A 19,982-nucleotide genomic window follows, 5' to 3' on the forward strand; every position below is an offset into this window, starting at 1 on the left:
TGTGTGTTTGTGTGTTTGTGTGTTTGTGTGTGTGTCTGTGTCTCTGTGTATGTCTCTGTGTGAATGTGTGTGTGTGCGCGTGTGTGTTTGTGAGTGTATGTCTGTGTCTGTGTGTGTGTCTCTGTGTGTGTATGTGTGTGTGTGTGTGTGTGTGTGTGTGTGTGTGTGTGTGTGTGTGTGTGTGTGTGTGTGTGTGTGTGTGTGTCTGTGTCTCTGTGTATGTGTGTGTGTGTGTGTGTGTGTGTGTGTGTGTGTGTGTGTGTGTGTGTGTGTCTGTCTGTGTCTCTGTGTGTATGTGTGTGCGTGTGTGTGTGTGTGTTTGTGAGTGTCTATGTCTGTGTGTGTGTGTGTGTGTGTGTGTGTGTGTGTGTGTGTGTGTGTGTGTGTGTGTGTGTGTGTGTGTGTGTCTCAGGGACCCAGCTCTTTGCGCTGTACAACCACACGGGGGAGCTGGAGAACTCGTCCAGGTTCTACTCCCTCAGGGTGCCGCTCTGCATACAGAAGGAGGCGGGGCTAACCACCGAGGTCGACGCCCACTGGCTGGACCACATGACCCAGCACTTCACAAGCGGCGCTCGCCTCATCGACGGCTTCTTCCACCTCGCCGACGACAACGGTGCGCAGTCTGGTGGCATTTGGGGGATTTCCGATAGCGAAAGGGCAGAGCCACAGTGGGCTGTTTCCAGGGAACAACATATTCTGGACTCATAGCCAATCGAATGGCAGCCTCAGTATGTCGAGGTGACGCCATACAATTATTATTTGTTGAATGACATTTGCCTGGCAATGCAAGATTTTAGGCCAATGATATCCTCCTGGAGATTACCTGTGTAATTAGGAAGCTTTCTTGTCTAATAAACAATCCTCAGACAGGGATCACATTACGTTTAGGGGATTTAGCAGACGCCTTTATCCAAAGCGTCCATTGTAGAACCAAGGGCCAAGCACTACCAATTGTTAGGTTAACCCATTCCCTGTCTAAAACCAAGATAGCTAGGCTAAGATGCTAGATAATGCTTAGTGCAAGGACATACAACATACAATAATGGCGTAAGAGGGGGGGGGGGGGGGGGGGGGGGGGCTGTGCAGAGTCTAGGTGAACTCTGAACAAGTGCATCTTGAGTCTTTTGTGGAAGCCGGTGAGCGACTCTGCGGTCCTGACGTCCACAAGGTGCTCGTTCCATCACTGCGGTGACAAAACATGGAAGAGCCGGGACTTTGACGATCGGCCTTTCCTTGTTCGGCCGGACGCCTGGCGGTACCAGGCGTCCGGATATGCGACAACCAGTTAAGAACAAAAGGGCAATTTTACGATAAGTCTGACACTTGCCCAGGCTGAAAGTATATTTTTCTACACTAGCGGACATTTTGCTGGGCGTTATGAGCTGTAAATCCAGGCTCACGGTGTCAAGTCCCTGTTGATACCCCATGGCATGATACAGCCTAAGCCAGCAGGGGAAGGGGATCAATTGTCTGAGATTGGAATGGAATTGAACTTTTTCTCCTCCAAAACAAACGCATCCTGTCCATCTCACTCCAATCCCCTCCCCCTGTCCCCCTCCCTCTATCCCCATGCCTCGCACCTTCACTCAAACACCATCACCGGACCGCTCTCTGACACACACACACACTCTTATCACGCGCTCTGCCGCCACCTCCCTCACACACTCTATCACACACTCTCTCCCCGTCGCACGCTATCATTACCCCTCGTCCTCACACACTCCATCATCCACACACACACACACACACACACACACACACACACACACACACACACACACACACACTCACTCTTATCTCCCTCTCTCCAGACAGCGGGATATCGTCCGTGGACAGTGTGTTCATCTTCCAGAGCCCCGCCGAGGAAAGCACGGCCACCTCCTACGACGCCATCGTGGTGGAACAGTGGACGGTGGTGGATGTGAGTGGTCCCTCGGTGCATTGATAAGTTCGGAGGTTAACACTCTAAACAGCTCAGGTTCGGATCCCCGCAAAAACGTTGAAAGGGGTAAAAATGTCGTATTTTATTGGTCAACATGGAAAAAACATGAGGGGTAACTTTGTCGTTTTTTATCGGCCGTCATGAAATAAACATAAGGGGTAACACTGTCGATATATTTATCCATTAAAACATAGGGGGTAACACTGTCGTTTTTATCAAATGAAACATGAGGGGCGACACTGTTGTTTTTCTTTGGTCGTCATGAAAAAAACATAAGGGGTAACACTGTTGTTTTTTATTGGTCGTCCTGAAAAAAAACATAAGGGGTAACACTGTCGTTTTTTTATTGGTCGTCATGAAAAAAAACATAAGGGGTAACACTGTTGATATTTGTCAATTAAAACATAGGGGGTAACACTGTCGTTTTATTCAAATGAAACATGAGGGGTAACACTGTCGATATTTATCAAATATAACATAGGGGGTAACACTGTTGTTTTTCTTTGGTCGTCATGAAAAAAAACATAAGGGGTAACACTGTTGTTTTTTATTGGTCGTCATGAAAAAAAACATAAAGGGTAACACTGTTGTCTTTGTCAAATAAAATATAAGGGGTAACACTGTCGTTTTTTATTGGTCGTCATGAAAATAAACATATGGGAAATAATAGAAGCACACACATACATTTTAATGTCATGTATATCCTCTTTATTGATGATTGATTTTTGTGTATTGTCATCGCCTCAGTGGTGCACTTCAGTACACTTTGGTGTCCTCTAAAACGCCCCTCTGTCATCAATCACTGAATGATTCATCTGTGCACGACACGAGAGTCCCATAAGGGATTGAGGGAGGTAAGGGGTTAATCCTCTGTGCCCTGTCTCCTGCCCAGGGTGTCGTGGTGAGGACGGACTACATCCCCCTGCTCCAGTCCCTGGCTCCCTACGGTTGGAGGCTGATGTGTGTGTTGCCAACACCTGTTGTCAGGACAAACAGGTGAAGACCTCTGACCCCCCCCCCCCGCCCCTCCCATCCCTTGCCGACAGTGCAGCACAAGCACATAGGCATTGATTCTGTTCCAGTCCCAGTATGTCTTTTCTGTGGATGTATGTTTACCACAAACACACAAGAGGTATCTCAGAGGACTGAGCGTGTTTTTGTTCTACCAGTGCCTGTTTGGTGACGTCTTCCATTAGAAGTCTTTCTGACATCTTGGATGTGTTTATCGTCTGTGGTGTTGGGGGGGGGGGTTTTATTGACAGGGTAGGCTCACAAAGTGCGTGGAAAGCGAGAGATCTGACTAATCACCATCACAACACACGCTGCTCGGGCGGCTTTGAAACGCACCGCCCCCCGGCTGTGAGCAAACGCTTTGTTATTGACGCGAGAGGCTGCTCCTGTCTGCTAAACTTTTCCACGTCGCACACGACAACCTTTGAGTAGAAACGACGGCGGCGACGCCAGCTAGCAAACGCCGCCGCTCCGCCGATCGTAACATGACAGGAGCCGGTATGAAATAACTAAGGTGCTGCCCTCATCATCTCCTTCTTCTTCTTCTTCTCCTTCGTCATCTTTCTCACAGCGACGGCAGTTTGTCAACCAAGCAGATCCTGTTCCTTCAGAGGCCCACGCTGCAGCGCAAGAGGAAAGACTTCAAGGTGGGTGCCCCGGCGTTCTCACCCGGTCCACTCAAACATCTGTCGCCGTCTGCGCCGCCTTTAGGCGAAGCGTCGCGCGGAAGGGGCCGTTAAACATCAGTCACGTTGCTAAATGCGGGATGTACAGGAAAACGTACAAAAAAAAGTACTTTCTGCCTTTTTTGTTCCATATCTAATAATAGACAAAGAGTCCATGCCTGCGTGCCCTACCAGGGACCCAGGCATCGAGGAGGTTCTTCTGTCGTATGTCTAGTGAGTTGTGAAGAGAGGAAAGAGGAGGAGGAGGAGCCGGTTTGCCAGAGAGAGGAAGCGTGTCCAAACGGAGCCGTTGTCTTTTCAGATGCTGAACCTGCGAGGTCGCAGCAAGGCCAGGAAGAGCTACAGCAGCGAGACGCCCGAGAAGGAGCGGGAGAGCGCCTCCCCCGTCTCAGAGAGCGAGGTGGACGAGCTGCTGGGCAACACCAGAGAGGAGGAGGAGGAGGAGGAGGAGGAGGAGGAGGAAGGAGGGTTAATGGTGGAGGAAGAGGAGCGGGAGGAGGAGAGGTGCCAGGGAGCAGGCACCTGGGGAGGTGAGGAGGCGATAATGAAGGAGGCGGAACTCCAAACAGATTCTTCGCCACCACTGTCAGAGGGAGGAAGCGTTTCCGACGGCAACCAGGAAGAGGAGTGCGCCGAGGTGGATTGGGCCTCGACGGCCAAGCAGGAGAAGAGTGTGAGATGGACGGACGTGTGTCAGAGGGCGGACAGTGGGCTCGAGGAGGAGATGAAGGATAGGATCAAACCCCAGCTGAGCGAGAGAGCGCTCTTCTCTGGGGTTTGCTGAAGTAAAACCAAGGGACCCGAGTGGGATTTTAAAATGGTTGAGCCCTTTCAAAAAAATTATTAATTGGAGTTATGTTTGGTGGATTATATTATCTGTGGCCATTGCCAGTATGATGTTTCTGTAGTGCTGTGGCTAATGTCTTAAATCTGGCCCGCGTAGAGTGTTAGCACATGAGCCTTTATTTGAGGTTGTAGCCCATTAGCTCCCTGTATATGGTAATTACTCCTTTGAGGAGTATCTGGATGCCACACACTAAAGTAAAGCAGGTTTCCTGCCCAAGCCTTAACTTTTCTGTTCTTCAAATTCCTGTCGTTTAACCTTCTTATCTAGGACCGTACAAACATAAGGGAGTAATGATGTCACAGGAATCATATTTTTATATGTGAAGCATATTACTAAGAAAGGAAAAAACACCAAATCAGACGAAATGTGGAAACAGTGGATGTGAGTTTATTGGCGTCGGTGAAGTAATAAATTGATTTCCGGCTAAGGTCAGGTTGGCTGAGTGAACTAGATATAAACGATTCTTTTGTTGTATCGCTTATTTCCCGAGCACCTGTGTTATGTGTAAGTGGTGTGATGGTACCATCTTTAAATAGAGGCACAGGCGTCAAATAAATCATCCTTGACGGAAAAAAACAACCCCCTTTCCTCCCGCCGTTCTGCCTCCATGTTAAAGATCTGGGTAGTGTATTCCGGCGTGCGATGATAATTTGCAGCGATAACTCAAAAATGAGTTCCATCAACATGACCCCCCCCGCCGAGCGAGAGCGGAGAACGAGAACATCGCTCCCATCTCGCTGAGGGACGCTCGCTGATCCTGACCAATCAGAGCACTCCTAGAGCTTCCATTACGGTGCACCATGGGAGACTCTGGCGCCCACCTGAAATGAGAACCCATTTCTGTGTACAGGTGCGTGGGTGGGTAGGTGGGGGGGGGGATGTGTGATTGCGTTCAAACAAGCGTGATGGGAAGAAGAAGAAAAAAAATAGGAGGGAATGGGCATTTAACGTGCACATGCGTTTCAGTATACGTGTGAGTGGGGTTGCAAAATGAGGATGGTCGCCAATCATTTTTAAAGTGAGAAATTCATTTTCTCACTCTATAAATTGGCCTTCCGGCGTAATTGTCTAACAGAATACGTTGTTGTCTGACTAAAGAAGACTCAAGCCGGCAGCTTTACCTCCCTGTTAAAATCTTTACTTGCACAAAATATAAATACTCCTCAGTCTTTTAAATCACTGTACCAAAACAGTACACAGGCATCATTGTACAACATTATCGTTTTTTTTGATTGCATCAAAAAGAAAAAAACACATTTTGCATAATATCACATTTCTGAGGTATTTAAAGGAGAGATTGAAGATATTTGTCTAACGTAACGGCAGACATGTTGCACAGTGTAAAAGGAAGGGGCCAGGCCGTTTCTAATCCACACTCAAGAGTCCTGTGGGCTCAAAGGCAGGTCCCCTGCTGCACTGCAGGTCAATAAGTGCATCAGTCTTCAGCCAAGCACTGCCTTGCTGGGGTGTTTGTGAGTCTGGTGGTCAGCCTGCAACGCCGTCAACTGAATCCAGAAAAGAAGGCCAACTCCCTGGGTGTTCTCTCCATGTATCAGGGTGCAGCAGCTGCAGGCTTGCTTACTCTGTTCGGACTCTGTTCACATACAGGCAAGCATATGCTTATATATTTTCATGTATAAATGTTTTTACAGTAGAGGCGTGGCAGTCCTGCAATAATCTGAAGGTGTAAACCCATGTTGTACTGCTGCATCCTTGGCCAGAACATCACGTTCAGGATTTAAATTAAAAATTAAAAAATTAAAATATAGATGTTGGGTCCAGTGGGTTCTCTGCCCAGTGGGATTCTGGGGGTCTGAGTTCTGTGTGTAGGGGGGGGGTCTGAGTTCTACCACCACTTCTCAAAGAGGATCCGGTCCTTGGGCAGGCCCAGGTCTATGAGGGACTGGGAGATGGCTTCGATCATTGGCGGGGGTCCGCAGAGGTAGCACAGGGTCCTCTGGGGGTCCACGTGAGCCCGCAGGTCTGCCTCCGTGATCCTCCCACCTGGGGGGGAGAACGGGTGAGTGACGGGGCTGCATGTAGATCGACCGGGACGGACACACTGTCCGCCAACCTGACGGTAACTCAATCAACAAACAAAACAAATGTGTGTGCGTGCGTGCACAGCAGGGTGCGCACGCACGGTTAACTCGAGCCATGAAATTGATTTTGCTCCAACGCCGCTTCACAATGACACAACAGCTGCTTTCCATCAGGCTCAAGGGCCCTTTGGCAGGCCGCGAGGCCAGGGATAGTGCAGTGGGTGTAGCTGGGGCGTCTGATGCGTTACCCCCCCATCTGCTCCTCGATGAAATGGATCCGATTTAATAGCATCTGCCAATAGCTAAACAGCCCAAAACTTTTACAGGGGCTCCACGGTGAGGCGTGGAGCCGGCGCCAGTGGCTCCCTGGCCTTCGCCCTGCCGCTGTCGCTGAGTGCTGAGCAGGGCTGGCCGCGGTCCATCCCGAGGTGGGAGTCCGGGTGGCGCTGGCTGAGAGGTGTTCAAAGTTTTTTGTTTTTTTTCCCCCGTTTCGATTACCGCCGACCCCCGTGTGCGCCGGTGTGTACTCACGGCGGGTGACGGGCAGGATGTTCTGGTCCCGGGCGGGGTCCTGGGAGGGCTCCGTGACGCGCAGGTCACAGGAGAACTGGCCGGGGAACTCTCGGCTCAGCTCCAAGATGGTGTTCTGGGGGGGGGGGGAGCAGGGGAAGATGGATGGCGGTCGGTTCCCCGGTTCATTTGCGCATTCCCTTGCGTGCTCAATCTAGCGCCGCTATTCAGAGATAACTTGCCTTTGCTCTCACGAGCGCGGCGAGAGAATTTAAATGTTTTTTTTTCTCTCTCTTCTCCACGGTGGAAACAAAATAAACGACGTCGTTTCCACTGTTGAGGCGGAACATTGCATTGATCGGAGATAGTTTGGAATGACTTGTTTTCAAGGGGGGAGTAGGGGGAATGGGAAACGCACACACACACACACACACACACACACACACACACACACACACACACAGTGTGCGTACCTTGAACAGCAGCTCCTGCACACTCTTGGCGCTGTAGAGCATGTGGGCGGAGCCCATGCGGTAGTCCCGCCCCCCGGAGGCGTGGTGCTGCCGCGCGAGGTGGGCGGCGTGCAGCAGGATGGAGTAGAGCGGGTTGATGCCCACGCCCCCGGCCACCAGCAGCAGGTCGGCGGGGGCGTGGGCGGGCCGCGGGTCGAAGAAGAAGTTCCCCCCCACCCGCATGGCGACGTGGGCGCCCACCGTGCACTGTGGGGGAAGGGGGGGGGGGGGGGGGGGGGGGGGGGAGGAGAGAGAAGAGTCAGATGAGGAGCGGCAGGCAAACACGTGGGCGGGGGAGAGAGATGAAGAGACAAGGAACACAACGGTGGAAAAGGTTAGAGAACAACAGGCAGTGCGAGGAGCCCCGAGGCGGGCGGTGGAACACACACTGCGCCTTTTTTTCTGCGGAGAAGGTCAGAGTGTGCTCTCCGTGTGAGCCGTCTCTTCTCTTAAGGAGGCGACCGCGCTGGATGCAATAAGGGGTGGACAAGCCTTCCTCCGAACCACCGGCGCTAGCCTCGGGAGGTCCGCACAGTGAAGAGGCTTTCAAATCCGCGCGTATGTGCGTCTTAAGTTCACAGAAAACACACGCACACAATCGAAACGTATGCGAGTGGAACACATTTTGTGAGCTGTGTGCTTAAGCATCCTGGGAATGATTGTGGGCTTCTTGAAGTCCAAAATAAGCATTGCTTCTGCGTTTTGTAGTCTTACATTTACTCTTCTCCGGTAAAAGGTTCAGCCAATAATCCCCGAAGCACAATGCACCGGGTCTCTTAAGTACTGCACCACATCGTGGTGCCTAACTGACACACTTCTCCCCGCTAGTCACTAGGTACCATCATCAAACACTTACAGACACAGAGGTTGAGAGGTAGAGGGAGAGAGAGGGAGAGAAAGGTAGAGGGAAAGAGAGAGAGAGAAGGAGATAAAGCGAGAGAGAGAGAGAGAGGTAAAGCGTGTGAGGTAGAACGAGAGAGCAAGAGAGAGCGGTAGAGCGAGAGGTATAGCATGAGAGGTAAAGCGAGAGAGGGAAAGCGAGAACCCGAGTGAGAAAAAGGTAGAGCGAGAGAGAGATTATAACAACTGTGGTTACAAAGAACACTTGAAACAGCCTTTATGTTTCCAGTGCAGACTATCAGCTATTTAAATACACTGAAATCCCCGCAAATAAACCTCAAAACGACATTAACGAAAAACCATTTTGTTTCAAGTTACTCCGACCATTCAATGCCTCCGAGCACAATTGAGGCTGTGGGGGACATTAATCCGCGCCCAGCTCCTTAAGCAGCAGCAGCACCGCAGGACCCCAGGCGATTGGCTGACATTACTCCGCCTCGCACAGGCTGCCCACGCGGTGACCCCCTACACGACCCCCCCGAGCGGGGCTCATCTCAATCACTCACTTCCTCTTCCTCTCACCGCATGTCCCCGTCACCTCTGATGACGGCCGGACCATCATCGGTAACATCTGACCATGTCAAGCGCTCCCCTGCCATCTGCCCCATACACACACACACACACACACACACACACACACACACACACACACACACACACACACACACACACACACACACACACACACACACACACACACACACACACACACACACACACACACACACACACACACACACACACACCAAAACCTTGTACTCTTTATATGCCTTATGCGTCACTGTTTTCTGTGTTGCATGCACCCACACATCTTTAGAACACATCAAATTCTACAAAATGATAGCTATGGTGCATTCATAAGAACACGTGACTGGTGATTGAGCACTCAGAGATTCAACCTTTATAGTCAGTTTTTTCCTCAGATTTACATAACACAACCGTTGGTTTTAACTCAAACCAATGTAGTCTCATAACAAACAAATTCTTCACCTGAATGTCAATCCAGACTAATTAATGAGTGTGGTTGGACAATAACATAATTTTCCTTTTACACTAAATCTTATTACCGGTACATTAAACAATTACCATGTATTTTCCCCCTGTGCCAACGCATTGCAAATAAATCAACCCCTTTCCATTCCTGCACCAAAGGAGCCATTCGATTCTGTGTGTACATGAACTTTAGCTCAACAATGAAAATGGACAGGGAAATCAATGTTCATGGGAATGAACAGGAGACGAGGGCACCAGGCTACAGGTTAAAAAGACAACCAGTAAGCGTTGACCTCAAGGCTGGCCTCACCGCGGTGTGGATCCAGTGGGCTGGGGGGTGCAGGGCCTTTTTGACCGCCAGCTCAATGACCCCCTCCCTCTGGAGCAGGCCCGGGCAGGAGCACATGGAGAAACCCCCCACCTTCTCCACGCCGGGGATGAAGAAGTCCACCCTGCGCAGACACACACACACACACACACACACACAAAACAAACACACACACACGTTTAGAGGGCCAATTCTTGTTGCCCTGACAACCGATTATAATTTACATGCAAAGTCATGACAAGAAAAGCGGTGCCTTTGGGCACGTTGAACCCTTGTTCAGTTTGCTAAACCCAATTCCAGCTCCAAGTAAAGAAAATAACAAATGCTGTCCAGCAACCGTATGGTGATAATAACAACAAACAGCCATTGTTTTTGCTTCTCCCTCCCTTCGATGGCTTGCTGGCGAGTTCATGCCCCGACCAACACAAGCCGTGTCTCAGGGTTACAGCACCAATGAGGGAAGGGCGACATCCTTTGACCCTCAGCTTACAGTGTGTTAGTGTGTGTGTGGGTGGGTGCATGAGTAGAGTACACAGGCGTGCATCGGTGTGGGGTGGCTTATCCTAGCAACCCAGCCGACGGCAGGAAGGAAATAGGTTTGTTCCCGTCTCATAACTGGGAAACAACAGCAACCCTACTGTCCCGTCCCGTTGGTCGCTCCTGATGAGCGGCAGAACCGCGCCGGGCTCCGGGGGGAGCGGGGAGCGGAGCGCGTCGCTCAGCCGGCTGGAGCACAAAGACCCCGCTGTTGCTGGCGAGGAGTGACCGCGGGTCGGCGGCCCTCTGGGCCGTATTAAATATGGATCCGCCGCGCAAATATGCACAACATATGTGCCGCCCACGCACACTTCATCTAACTGTAGTACAGACACACCACTTCATCTATCACACACACACACACACACACACACACACACACACACACACACACACACACACACACACACACACACACACACACACACACTCTAGAAAACACGCTTCCATATTTTTGCCTCCGCAGAGAAAAACCCTATTCTTATTTTCTATATAAATAAAATCAAGAATTTCCATCCATTTCCATTCATTATCCCCCGCCGCCGTGGCAACGGGCCGACTCAGTGCCGGGTCTCACCAGCGCCGCCCACCTGCAGTATGGCCCGGCGTTCACACCACACTCGCTAGTCATGTTCCACTCTGCTTAAACACATGGCTGCTTGAAGAGCTCAGTGGGTCGGCTCCATAGTTACAGGAGGCCAGTATTGTATGAAATGTAGTGACTTTTCTCCAACTGATGCTATAGATATTTATTTGGCTCATTTGGCTGCTTAAGTGTGCAGTGATATCATACATGTTCTCTCTTCACCCGTTCTCTGTTGGGTATCCACACAAATACCTCTTCTATTGTGGCCTTATGAAAGTACTAAGAAGCAAGAAATCTAAAAGTTAGAAACACTGCTCAAGGAATTTGCATTACCTTTGGGAAATAACAAAGGGGGAATGGGAGTTAATGTTAACAATTTAAAAACCTAAATTCGTTTTTAAGGGGCCAAAATCTTAAATAATACTGCCCTCTTGTGGTGGACTTGTAGCATGACCTAAATTAATGGGTACATAACAACTAGGTTCCAGTACATTTTGAGTTCAGCTTTGGTTAGAATTTGTCCTTGTTAGCTTGACCCCAGATCCCCACTCACAAATTCTTATGCCTGGTAAAATTGCATTTGTACGCTTACAAAATAGAAAAACAATGTTCTAACTGATCACATATTAATCTGTTTGTATTTCTTAAGAACTTAAACTATTAATGTTCCTGTCATTATTGTGCTGATTGACAGCATATACCGTCCATGAAAATAAATAATTATAAATCCGGTGTATAAATCCCTCTTGTCAAGGAAATGACAAGGGGGGCGTCAGATGATGTTATTAAGTCCTCACCACTGCCCTGCCTTGAAGGTGAAGTCTGGATGGACGGAGATTCTCAGGCGCTTCACGGTGTCAGACTCCTGGATGATGCCGCACACTTGAGCCGGATAAACTGCCTGAAAGTAAATAACCAACCGTAAATTAATATCAAGCATCAATGATACGACAAACCATAAAAACAAAAACAACTTACATTCTGCCTGTAGTCTTTAGAAGTCTTTTCTAGATGGTCCATTTGTCTTTTGGAAGACATTTTTCTAAAATTGGGAAAATGCAGAGGGTTCAGTTTAAGGCATGACATTCACAAGGTATGATGGTATTAGCCCAAAAGCAATCAAACACACCACTACTACCGAGTCAAATTGACTTTCCCCGCTCGGTCAGCCAGCTCCAAATATCTCCAAGTCAATCACAATAGGAAACCTGGCAAGCTTGACACGTATTGTTGTCTTTTTTTTCCAACCCCAAACGATCCACACGGGTTTCGTTACAGTCTGACGTCTCTCTCTACAATGGCACGGGTGTGTAGCAGACCTCAACAAAGGTGTGTATATTCCAGATGAAGCTCACCTTGTGTTGCTGCAGGAAGACAATGCCCGGCAGCGGAGCCGGCTGGAGCCTCTCCCCGGCGGGAGGAAGTTTCGAGCAGCTGTTCTTAGTATGGACGGGACGCTCATCACGACCCAAGCAGCAACAAACACTAGAAAATCGGATAAACAAGCGAAGACGCGTTAACTAAACCAGTCCACGACGACATTGTGTGTTGTTGACTATCTGATCATTGAGGTTAAGTTATGTATTGACACATCCGTGGTTGACGGTGGCGAATACGATTCTCCACGTCAAAATTACTTTGACAACCGTTCCTTGACCTTAAAATCACACTTTCAGATAAGATGATGTTCACATTTGGTAGCTGAATTTATCACAATAAAGACTGAAGACTGTCATAGGTTGATGTCGCAGCAATTAGCTTTCAAACATTCATGCTAACAAGTCGTGTCTGACATTATTTGTTTATTAGAGACATGCCTCTGGTTGTATTCTTACCCTATAAGACGTTATTATCTCAAACGATGTTCATCATTTGTTCTGTTATGACCATGGTATAACCTTCTTCATGTGGATGGTTACATAGAGCATACCGGTATACTCAACTCTGACCTCCGGAAGCTGATGATGAAGTCACATGACCCGGCAGGCGAATCTTTTTTTCGTACGCTGTCGGAAAGTCAACCTCCGCAACAGAAGTAAACGAACTCATTCCAACAGTGATAAGTCCGTTCCGTCAAATTTATTTTTCCAATTTCATGGCCGGCGCGTGTAGCAGATACATTAACTGTATGTTAAACATTACTAGTAATTACTGTGTGTGTGTGTGTGTGTGTGTGTGTGTGTGTGTGTGTGTGTGTGTGTGTGTGTGTGTGTGTGTGTGTGTGTGTGTGTGTGTGTGTGTGTGTGTGTGTGTGTGTGTGTCAGAACAGTCAACAAAGAGTTGACTCCCTGAGGGGACGAGAGATGTGTTGGTCCTAACTTGCAATCTGCCTGCTTAACAGAAACTATTTAATGAAACTATTTTGTCCAAGTTATTACCAAAGTAAACATGATGGTAATTTTTAGTAGGCTTCAAGTCGGTTGCACCAGCAGAACGTAAAGCCGATCATAAGTTCGGGTGTAAAGTCCGCCTTAACCCTAACTAAAGATGTTGTAAATGTTGGTTGCACCACCATAACTTAAGTTGTAACGTTACTAGTAGTGCGTAAATTGTACCAATAATTTCAAGCCAATCTTTGACAGCCACCAATGTATTAAAGGCACCCAGTGCAACTTTCGAGGCTTAAAAATAAACATTCAATTTCTAGTCTTTTTTACACGTAGTAAGTTTCAATAACTCCATACCATTAGATACCGACATTTAAGCAGCAAAGATGAGACGTCGTTGTGTGGTGAGATAACAACAACAATGCCGCCATTTTCTTTATTTTTTGTAACCTACAATAAATAAAGCAGGCTTCCAGTCAATGGAAAAATGGCTTCTCCCCACCGGCGATTGTTGTTGTTTACGATTTTCTATCAGTTCTCACCACACAACGACGTCTCATCTTTGCTCCTTGAATGTCGATATGTAATGGTATGGAGTTATTGAAACTTACTACGTGTAAAAAAGACTAGAAATTGAATGTTTATTTTTCATTGAATGTTTACATAAAGTTGCACTGGGTGCCTTTAAGGAAGTACTGGCAAGTTTCCACCTTATCCGAGTGAAGAAAGACGCGTTAGCAGTAGCACCCAATTGAGAGGGCAAACAAAACTGTCATTTATTCTCCAAAATTTACTTGGACGGTATAGGCGTGAGGTTAAGCTATTTGATGGCGGATTTTATAATCAATAAATAAATATGCTTTGTATGCTATTCGTCGTGTGTGTCGTGAGTTTTGGTCTGACCTGGCTATGCATTGTATGGAATAGCTCTAGAAATGTTGGTTTGTACGTGGGCTCGAGTTGTTTTTATTTGGACCGAGTCACCAATAGGTTTTGAAAGGACCCAGCGGAAAAATATCTCGGAGCCAAACACACTTGCATCGCTGGATTTAGAGCCGAATTTCGATTTGTGTTGTGCTGCAGGTCAAGAAGGCCGGTTATTCTCAGTAATTCCGCCCGGCAAAACCGAAATCGGGCATATAAATCAACATCAACATACTGAATCGATACGATCACGGACATCCGTTCCCGGCGCAAACCGCGTTGAAACTCCTCTTCCCATTGCTCAAAACGAATAGCCATCCTTTGTGTTGTAATCTTTTAACGGTCTTTATCGTTAGAATGGAACTTAAACCAGCTAGAGGGGAGGTGTAAAATATAAGTTATAACTTAGTGTTACGTTGACACTATCTGATTGATGCAACTGCTATTTTTTTAGTAGAGTGTAAAGTCGAAAGTTTGGACGATTTACGTTCAACGTAGCCTAGAGGGACCTTACGTTCTGCTGGTGCAACCATCTCAGATGAATGAAGCGGCAGCCAATTGTAGAAAAAACACCACAGTATGATTCAAATATGACCGATTATATTTATTGTGTGTGTGTGTGTGTGTGTGTGTGTGTGTGTGTGTGTGTGTGTGTGTGTGTGTGTGTGTGTGTGTGTGTGTGTGTGTGTGTGTGTGTGTGTGTGTGTGTGTGTGTGTGTGTGTGTGTGTGCAGCCATGACAGTTAAGTGTCGCTGGTGTCATATTTGTGCAAAGGAGGAGTTGGCGAACATCATACCGCATCATCTTGAGGTGAGGATTAGGTATAAGTCAACTGACAGGGAGCGATGCTCCAGTCATAAATGGTTTTGGCACAGGTATCGACACAGGTATTGAATGGTTAAGGTTAGGCTTACAGTTAGGGTGCGTTGTTCGTTGTGTTGATCGGTTCTCATCTCTACCAATGACCTGCACTTTTTTTCTACTGCAAATAAAGAGTTGATTGTAAGTTTCCCTTTTACAATAATGTGGTTGATTTACTAACATTATATTTCATTTATTTAAACAGCAACTTCTGCCTGAGGGTCACTGCAATTTCATTTGCAAATACACACCCCTGGAGAGGGGTTTCACAGCCTCCTTAAAGCTTCAACTGGCCACCAGAGAGGAGGCAGAGACCTGGTTGGAGGACTTCCAACGGTCATCAAGAGTGACCTTAAGAGTGGACAAAACGTATCCTATGACAGAGGATAAAGTTCGGCGCAACAGCTATCGAGTAAGATTTACAATAGTCCTGTTTCTTGTCTTTTTTAATTGTTTAAATAGTCAAGGCTTTAATGAAGCATTTCTATGTTCAAAGGTTGACATGAAATGCCAACTCAAGACAAGGCAGACGGCTTACACCAAAAGAAACACACACTGTCCCGCTGGGCTCTACCTTGTGTTGAAAAAGCACTGCCATAGGGATAACAGGAAGTCCAGGTTGGCTATTACACATAACAGAATGATAATTTAGAGATGAACATGACATACTGTTTAATCCAGGTTACATGCTCATGTTTCCTTTCCATGTTCTATAGATCTATTGATACTCATATTCAGGAGGGATTATTGTTGCATGTGACCATCAAACATCACCACAACCACCGCCTTGGTGGTTCCGAATCCTTACAGCAGGGGGATGTGGCCAGAGAGACCGTGGAGAAGCTGGTGAAACTTTTTCAGAGTGGGCACTCCCCCTTCTCAGCCCTAAACACCCTGAAATATGACCTCCAGGAGGAGCAGGGGGATTCATGTGTGCATGCCTCTGCAGATAGGTCCATTTGTCCAGACGTCCAATTCTGCTACCGGTCAGTTTCATATTTGCTTATTCAAAAACAATGATCTGGTTAATAGCAGGTAGGAAATGTAGTCATCTCAATTTTGTGCAAGACATTGACAGCTGTTAATAAGGTTTTGCTATACTATTAAAAAAAAAAAAAAAATATATATATATATATATATTTATTGCCTTCACAGATTATACTACTCCATTTTCAAGAAGGAGTATGGAGCTGTATCAGGGGATGCCATGCTTGAAAACCTCCAGGAACGTCTGGAGGTTTACAACAAGGAACAGTGTGAGACACGTGCGTATTTCCCGTCTTGGTCCTTTGCCAATCACATGCCAGGATCTGAAATAAACGTGGGTTTCTGCGAAATAGGCACCCAAGAACAAGCTGGAACAACCGCTCCCCCAACCCCACTAGACGGCTCTGCCGCTGCAGGAGCGTCCTCTCAAAGTGAGTTGGTTGCTGAGTGTCTCAAAGGTCGTCTCAGATCCATGTTTGATGGCCTCATGGACAAGCTTGAAAAGGATCATGAGACCTTCCAAGCCCCAATAGAATCCCTAGTGTCTTCCTATGATAAAATCCATACTGACAGCGGCCTGGTCTCAGCACTGTCTACATTTGGGAAGCTGAGGAGTGCTGCTGCGCGTAACATCAAAATGCAGCCAAGAAAAGGTCTGGAAATTAGCTCACAAAGAGGCGTGCAGCCTACCGCTGATGCTCGCCGTAAGACTCTGCTGGGGGGCAGACGGGTAGTCATCACTGGTCGACCTCCAAAAAGAGCCCTGAGGGAATACAAGTATGGGAAGGTTAAAGAGGGGAGTGGTGCACTGCCAAGGAGACCGGCACCCCACACCATTGCCCAGTGTGTCTCTGCTGGTGTTTCCCTAGGTGGCCAACACAGCAAAAAATATAATGATTAAGTGTGTTAAGGTTCATAATAAATAAAATCTGTCATATTTGAATCATACTGTGTTGTCTTTTCTACAATTGGCTGACTGCTGCTTCATTCATATGTTGTAGCCAAATAACTTGGACATAATAGTTTCATTAAATAGTTTATATTAAGCAGGCAGAATGCAAGTTAGGACCAACACATCTTTCGTCACCTCAGGGAGTCAACTCTGTGTTGACTGTTCTGTTAATCGTACTGCTTATAAGCCTATTTGCTGGTTGGGAAAACTTGGAGCCTAATTGTTAGAGATTGTGGTCAATGTTACTCAACTGCAGTGTAGTCATTACATTTCTCGCTGCTTTCCATTGTTCCCTCTGTGTAATTGTGTGTATTATTATTTAATGGACCCTTACGTCAAAGCTGATCATAATTATGATGTAGGCTATCACTAGTTTGTCTAGAATATGGACTGACCTGCACTGCACACAGCTGGGCAAAATAGTGCCGTTTTTATTCATAGCATAACTCTGCTTATGTAGGCTACTCTTTAATATGATAACTGCTTTAGAACCATGGCGAATTTACGAAACGTAGGCTGGTCAGATTTATATTCCACGTTCATATTTTCATCACAAAAGTCCCCCAAACAGCTAGGGCTAATCTAACCACGATCGAAGCAGGCTATGAAAAATCTCAAAAATAAACTCTACCAAACAGCTAGGACTAATCGAAAGACGATCTAAACAAAAATGAAAATAATTCTGACGGAACGCACTTCACTGTTAGTTTACTTCTGTTGGCGGTAGACTAGCAGACAGCCTGCCCTGCCCCCTGAACGTGAGATGACGTATCAGTGCCAAATCAAATAAGCAATCGGAGGAGAGCCCATCTAACCAATCAGAGGCGAAAAAGACGGTACTTACTTACCCCGACCATCCTACGAAAAAAAGATTCGCGAGCCGGCATAGGTCCATGGCCGGCATACTTACTTACTTAAAGGCCTGTTGCTCCAAGTTGGAGCATAGGCCACTGATTATATCTCTCCACCTCGTCCTGTTCTGTGCCAGCCTCTCCAGGTCTTGCCATCTATAGCCTGCTCTCTCCATCTCTGCTGTAACACTCCTCCTCCAGGTGTTTCTTGGCCTCCCTCTGCCACGTTGACCCTGCGGATTCCACTGCAGGGCTTGGCGTGTGATGGTGTTCCTCGGCTTACGTAATGTGTGCCCAATCCGTCCCCATCTTCGTCTCATTATGTCCACTTCTATGGCAGGTTGGTGTGTTCCTTCCCACAGCTCTTTGTTCCTTATTTTGTCAGGCCATCTGATGTTGAGGATGCGTCTTACTCTTTAGGCAGTGATTTGTGAAAACCTGTAGCTTCTTTAGTAGTTTCTTTGTTGTTTTCCACGTTTCCGATCCGTACAGGAGAATGGTTTTAATGCTTGAATTGAATAGCCGTATTTTGGTCCTGAGGGTGATGTTGCGTGCTCTCCAAATGGCCCCCATCATTCCAAATGCCGCTCTTGCCTTGCCTATTCTCCTCTTAACGTCCCCTTCTGATCCACCATCACTCGCTACCTCGCTTCCCAGGTAAATGAAGGAGTCAACTTCCTCTAGTGGTTGTTGGTTTACTGTCAAGCTTGCTAGTGTCTTGGTATTGGCCTTGAGAACTTTGGTCTTCTGTGTACTAATGCGGAGGCCTGTTTCAGCTGCTCTCTGTTCTACCACTCTCAGTTTCTGTAGGGCCGAGCTCTCTGAGTGGCCAACGACGTGCGTCGCGACGTAGGTCGCATTGGTCGCGACGTAGGTCGCATTGGTCGCTGTGTGGGTCGCTCGTCTGGCTGCTTTCAGTCGCTGTGGTCACTGGCTGGCTCGCTCAAAGTCTATATAATCAGTTGATTGGCATGTTATTAACTTTTTTTTTGCGTCAGTTGAAGTACCAGAAAGTGCATGCTCTCTGGCGAAAGCTACCTAAAGCTCTTTAGTGCTAATATTGTTTTGATATTTTTCTATTTAAGTACAGTTTAAATGATGAAATCGTTGGTCTATCAGTATCAATAAAATATATTAGTTGTAATTTGGGGCGTATTCAAATAATGTATTTTATATATAGCCTATTTGTTTTGTTAAATGTCATTAAGCCTAATAACGTATATTATGCACAAAGTTCTTCGTTATAGAGTGATAAACATCTATCACTCTATAACAATAAGTGCAATAATATGAAGCCAATGCCACAGTGTTACAAGCGGTAGTCATGCTAGGTTAGCAATCATGAAGGCCGGTGTTCGATTCTCTCCACGGATGGTCATAGTTTTGCTCTTTTAGTCAAACTTATTGACGCAATCGGCCTCTTTCATTTTAACATTTTTGTATGTTTTAGTAGGATGGTATGATAATTATACGACGTATTGACGGGCTGCGACGCCTGGCTGGTATCGGCTGGCTGGCTGCGACGACAGCCACGGCTGGCCGCTGTCTGCCGCTGGCCACTGGCCGCTGGCTGCGGCTGGCAGCTGGCTCTGGCAGGCTGACCGACTAGGTCGCGACAATAAAAGCGTTGCGACCCTTTTGGCGAAAATAGGTCGCAACCAACCAGAGGTATGGCTGAATGAGCGACCTGTGGCAGCCAGCCATTGTCACCATGGCTGCTACCATAACCAAAAGCTTATATGTTATCAGTTAACATCTCATTGAACAGAATAAATATACGTGCGTCAGTATAATAAAAAAGAATAATATATACCTAGCTTAGATATTGATAGACCAATAGGTCTTTTTATAATATATATAAATAAATAGGCCTATTGGTCTATCCATCCATATTTAATTAATATTGAATTAACTTTGCAATACAGTGATGTTTACAATATTTATATTGATTACATTGTATAGCCTATTGGTTTGATAAATGTCAAAGACTAATAAAATATCCTATGAAGAAAGTTATAGTGTAATATACTTTGATATAAGTGTAACAAAACAAATAAAAACTCAAATTCACAGACCCAATACCGTAAAAAAAAGAGTAAAAATAAATATATAATGTGCCACGAATCATGATAGTCAAGTATTCAAATGTATAAACCAAAGAACAAAATATGAAAATTGAAATT

The 19,982-nt window shown here is 46.8% G+C and overlaps 3 protein-coding genes across 8 annotated transcripts; 2 read left to right on the forward strand and 1 right to left on the reverse strand.

Annotated features, from left to right (window-relative positions):
* The first annotated feature begins 6 nt into the window (after window positions 1-6).
* On the forward strand, window positions 7-5,066 carry rftn1a (raftlin, lipid raft linker 1a). 2 transcript variants are annotated; one of them, XM_060044351.1, is made up of 5 exons: window positions 7-616; window positions 1,815-1,924; window positions 2,838-2,941; window positions 3,528-3,603; window positions 3,944-5,066. In XM_060044351.1, the coding sequence occupies exons 1-5, from the start codon at window positions 220-222 to the stop codon at window positions 4,424-4,426; spliced, it is 1,170 nt and encodes a 389-aa protein (XP_059900334.1). In that variant the 5' UTR covers window positions 7-219; the 3' UTR covers window positions 4,427-5,066. The 2 variants fall into 2 exon arrangements, with proteins under 2 accessions (XP_059900334.1, XP_059900335.1); XM_060044352.1 differs by lacking the exons at window positions 7-616; window positions 1,815-1,924 and having other exon boundaries at window positions 2,705-2,941.
* Window positions 5,067-5,611: 545 nt separating this feature from the next.
* Window positions 5,612-12,862, reverse strand: oxnad1 (oxidoreductase NAD-binding domain containing 1). 3 transcript variants are annotated; one of them, XM_060044353.1, is made up of 8 exons: window positions 12,733-12,862; window positions 12,253-12,382; window positions 11,876-11,939; window positions 11,695-11,798; window positions 9,757-9,898; window positions 7,515-7,760; window positions 7,063-7,177; window positions 5,612-6,493 (listed from the first exon to the last, which is right to left on the reverse strand). In XM_060044353.1, the coding sequence occupies exons 2-8, from the start codon at window positions 12,357-12,359 to the stop codon at window positions 6,336-6,338; spliced, it is 936 nt and encodes a 311-aa protein (XP_059900336.1). In that variant the 5' UTR covers window positions 12,360-12,382; window positions 12,733-12,862; the 3' UTR covers window positions 5,612-6,335. The 3 variants fall into 3 exon arrangements, with proteins under 3 accessions (XP_059900336.1, XP_059900337.1, XP_059900338.1); XM_060044354.1 differs by lacking the exons at window positions 12,253-12,382; window positions 12,733-12,862 and adding an exon at window positions 12,036-12,200; XM_060044355.1 differs by lacking the exons at window positions 12,253-12,382; window positions 12,733-12,862 and adding an exon at window positions 12,027-12,200.
* Window position 12,863: 1 nt separating this feature from the next.
* Window positions 12,864-18,765, forward strand: LOC132451728 (uncharacterized). Of its 3 annotated transcripts, XM_060044348.1 has the most exons (8): window positions 12,889-13,023; window positions 14,882-14,958; window positions 15,215-15,421; window positions 15,506-15,627; window positions 15,726-15,995; window positions 16,165-16,274; window positions 16,350-16,901; window positions 18,653-18,765. In XM_060044348.1, exons 1-7 carry the CDS (start codon window positions 12,993-12,995, stop codon window positions 16,895-16,897), a joined length of 1,365 nt encoding a protein of 454 aa, XP_059900331.1. In that variant the 5' UTR covers window positions 12,889-12,992; the 3' UTR covers window positions 16,898-16,901; window positions 18,653-18,765. The 3 variants fall into 3 exon arrangements, with proteins under 3 accessions (XP_059900332.1, XP_059900333.1, XP_059900331.1); XM_060044349.1 differs by lacking the exon at window positions 18,653-18,765 and having other exon boundaries at window positions 12,864-12,960; window positions 16,350-16,933; XM_060044350.1 differs by lacking the exons at window positions 14,882-14,958; window positions 18,653-18,765 and having other exon boundaries at window positions 12,883-13,023; window positions 16,350-16,933.
* The last annotated feature ends 1,217 nt before the right edge of the window (window positions 18,766-19,982 follow it).

This window comes from Gadus macrocephalus, chromosome 22 (assembly GCF_031168955.1).
Source record: "Gadus macrocephalus chromosome 22, ASM3116895v1".
Lineage (NCBI taxonomy): Eukaryota > Metazoa > Chordata > Actinopteri > Gadiformes > Gadidae > Gadus > Gadus macrocephalus.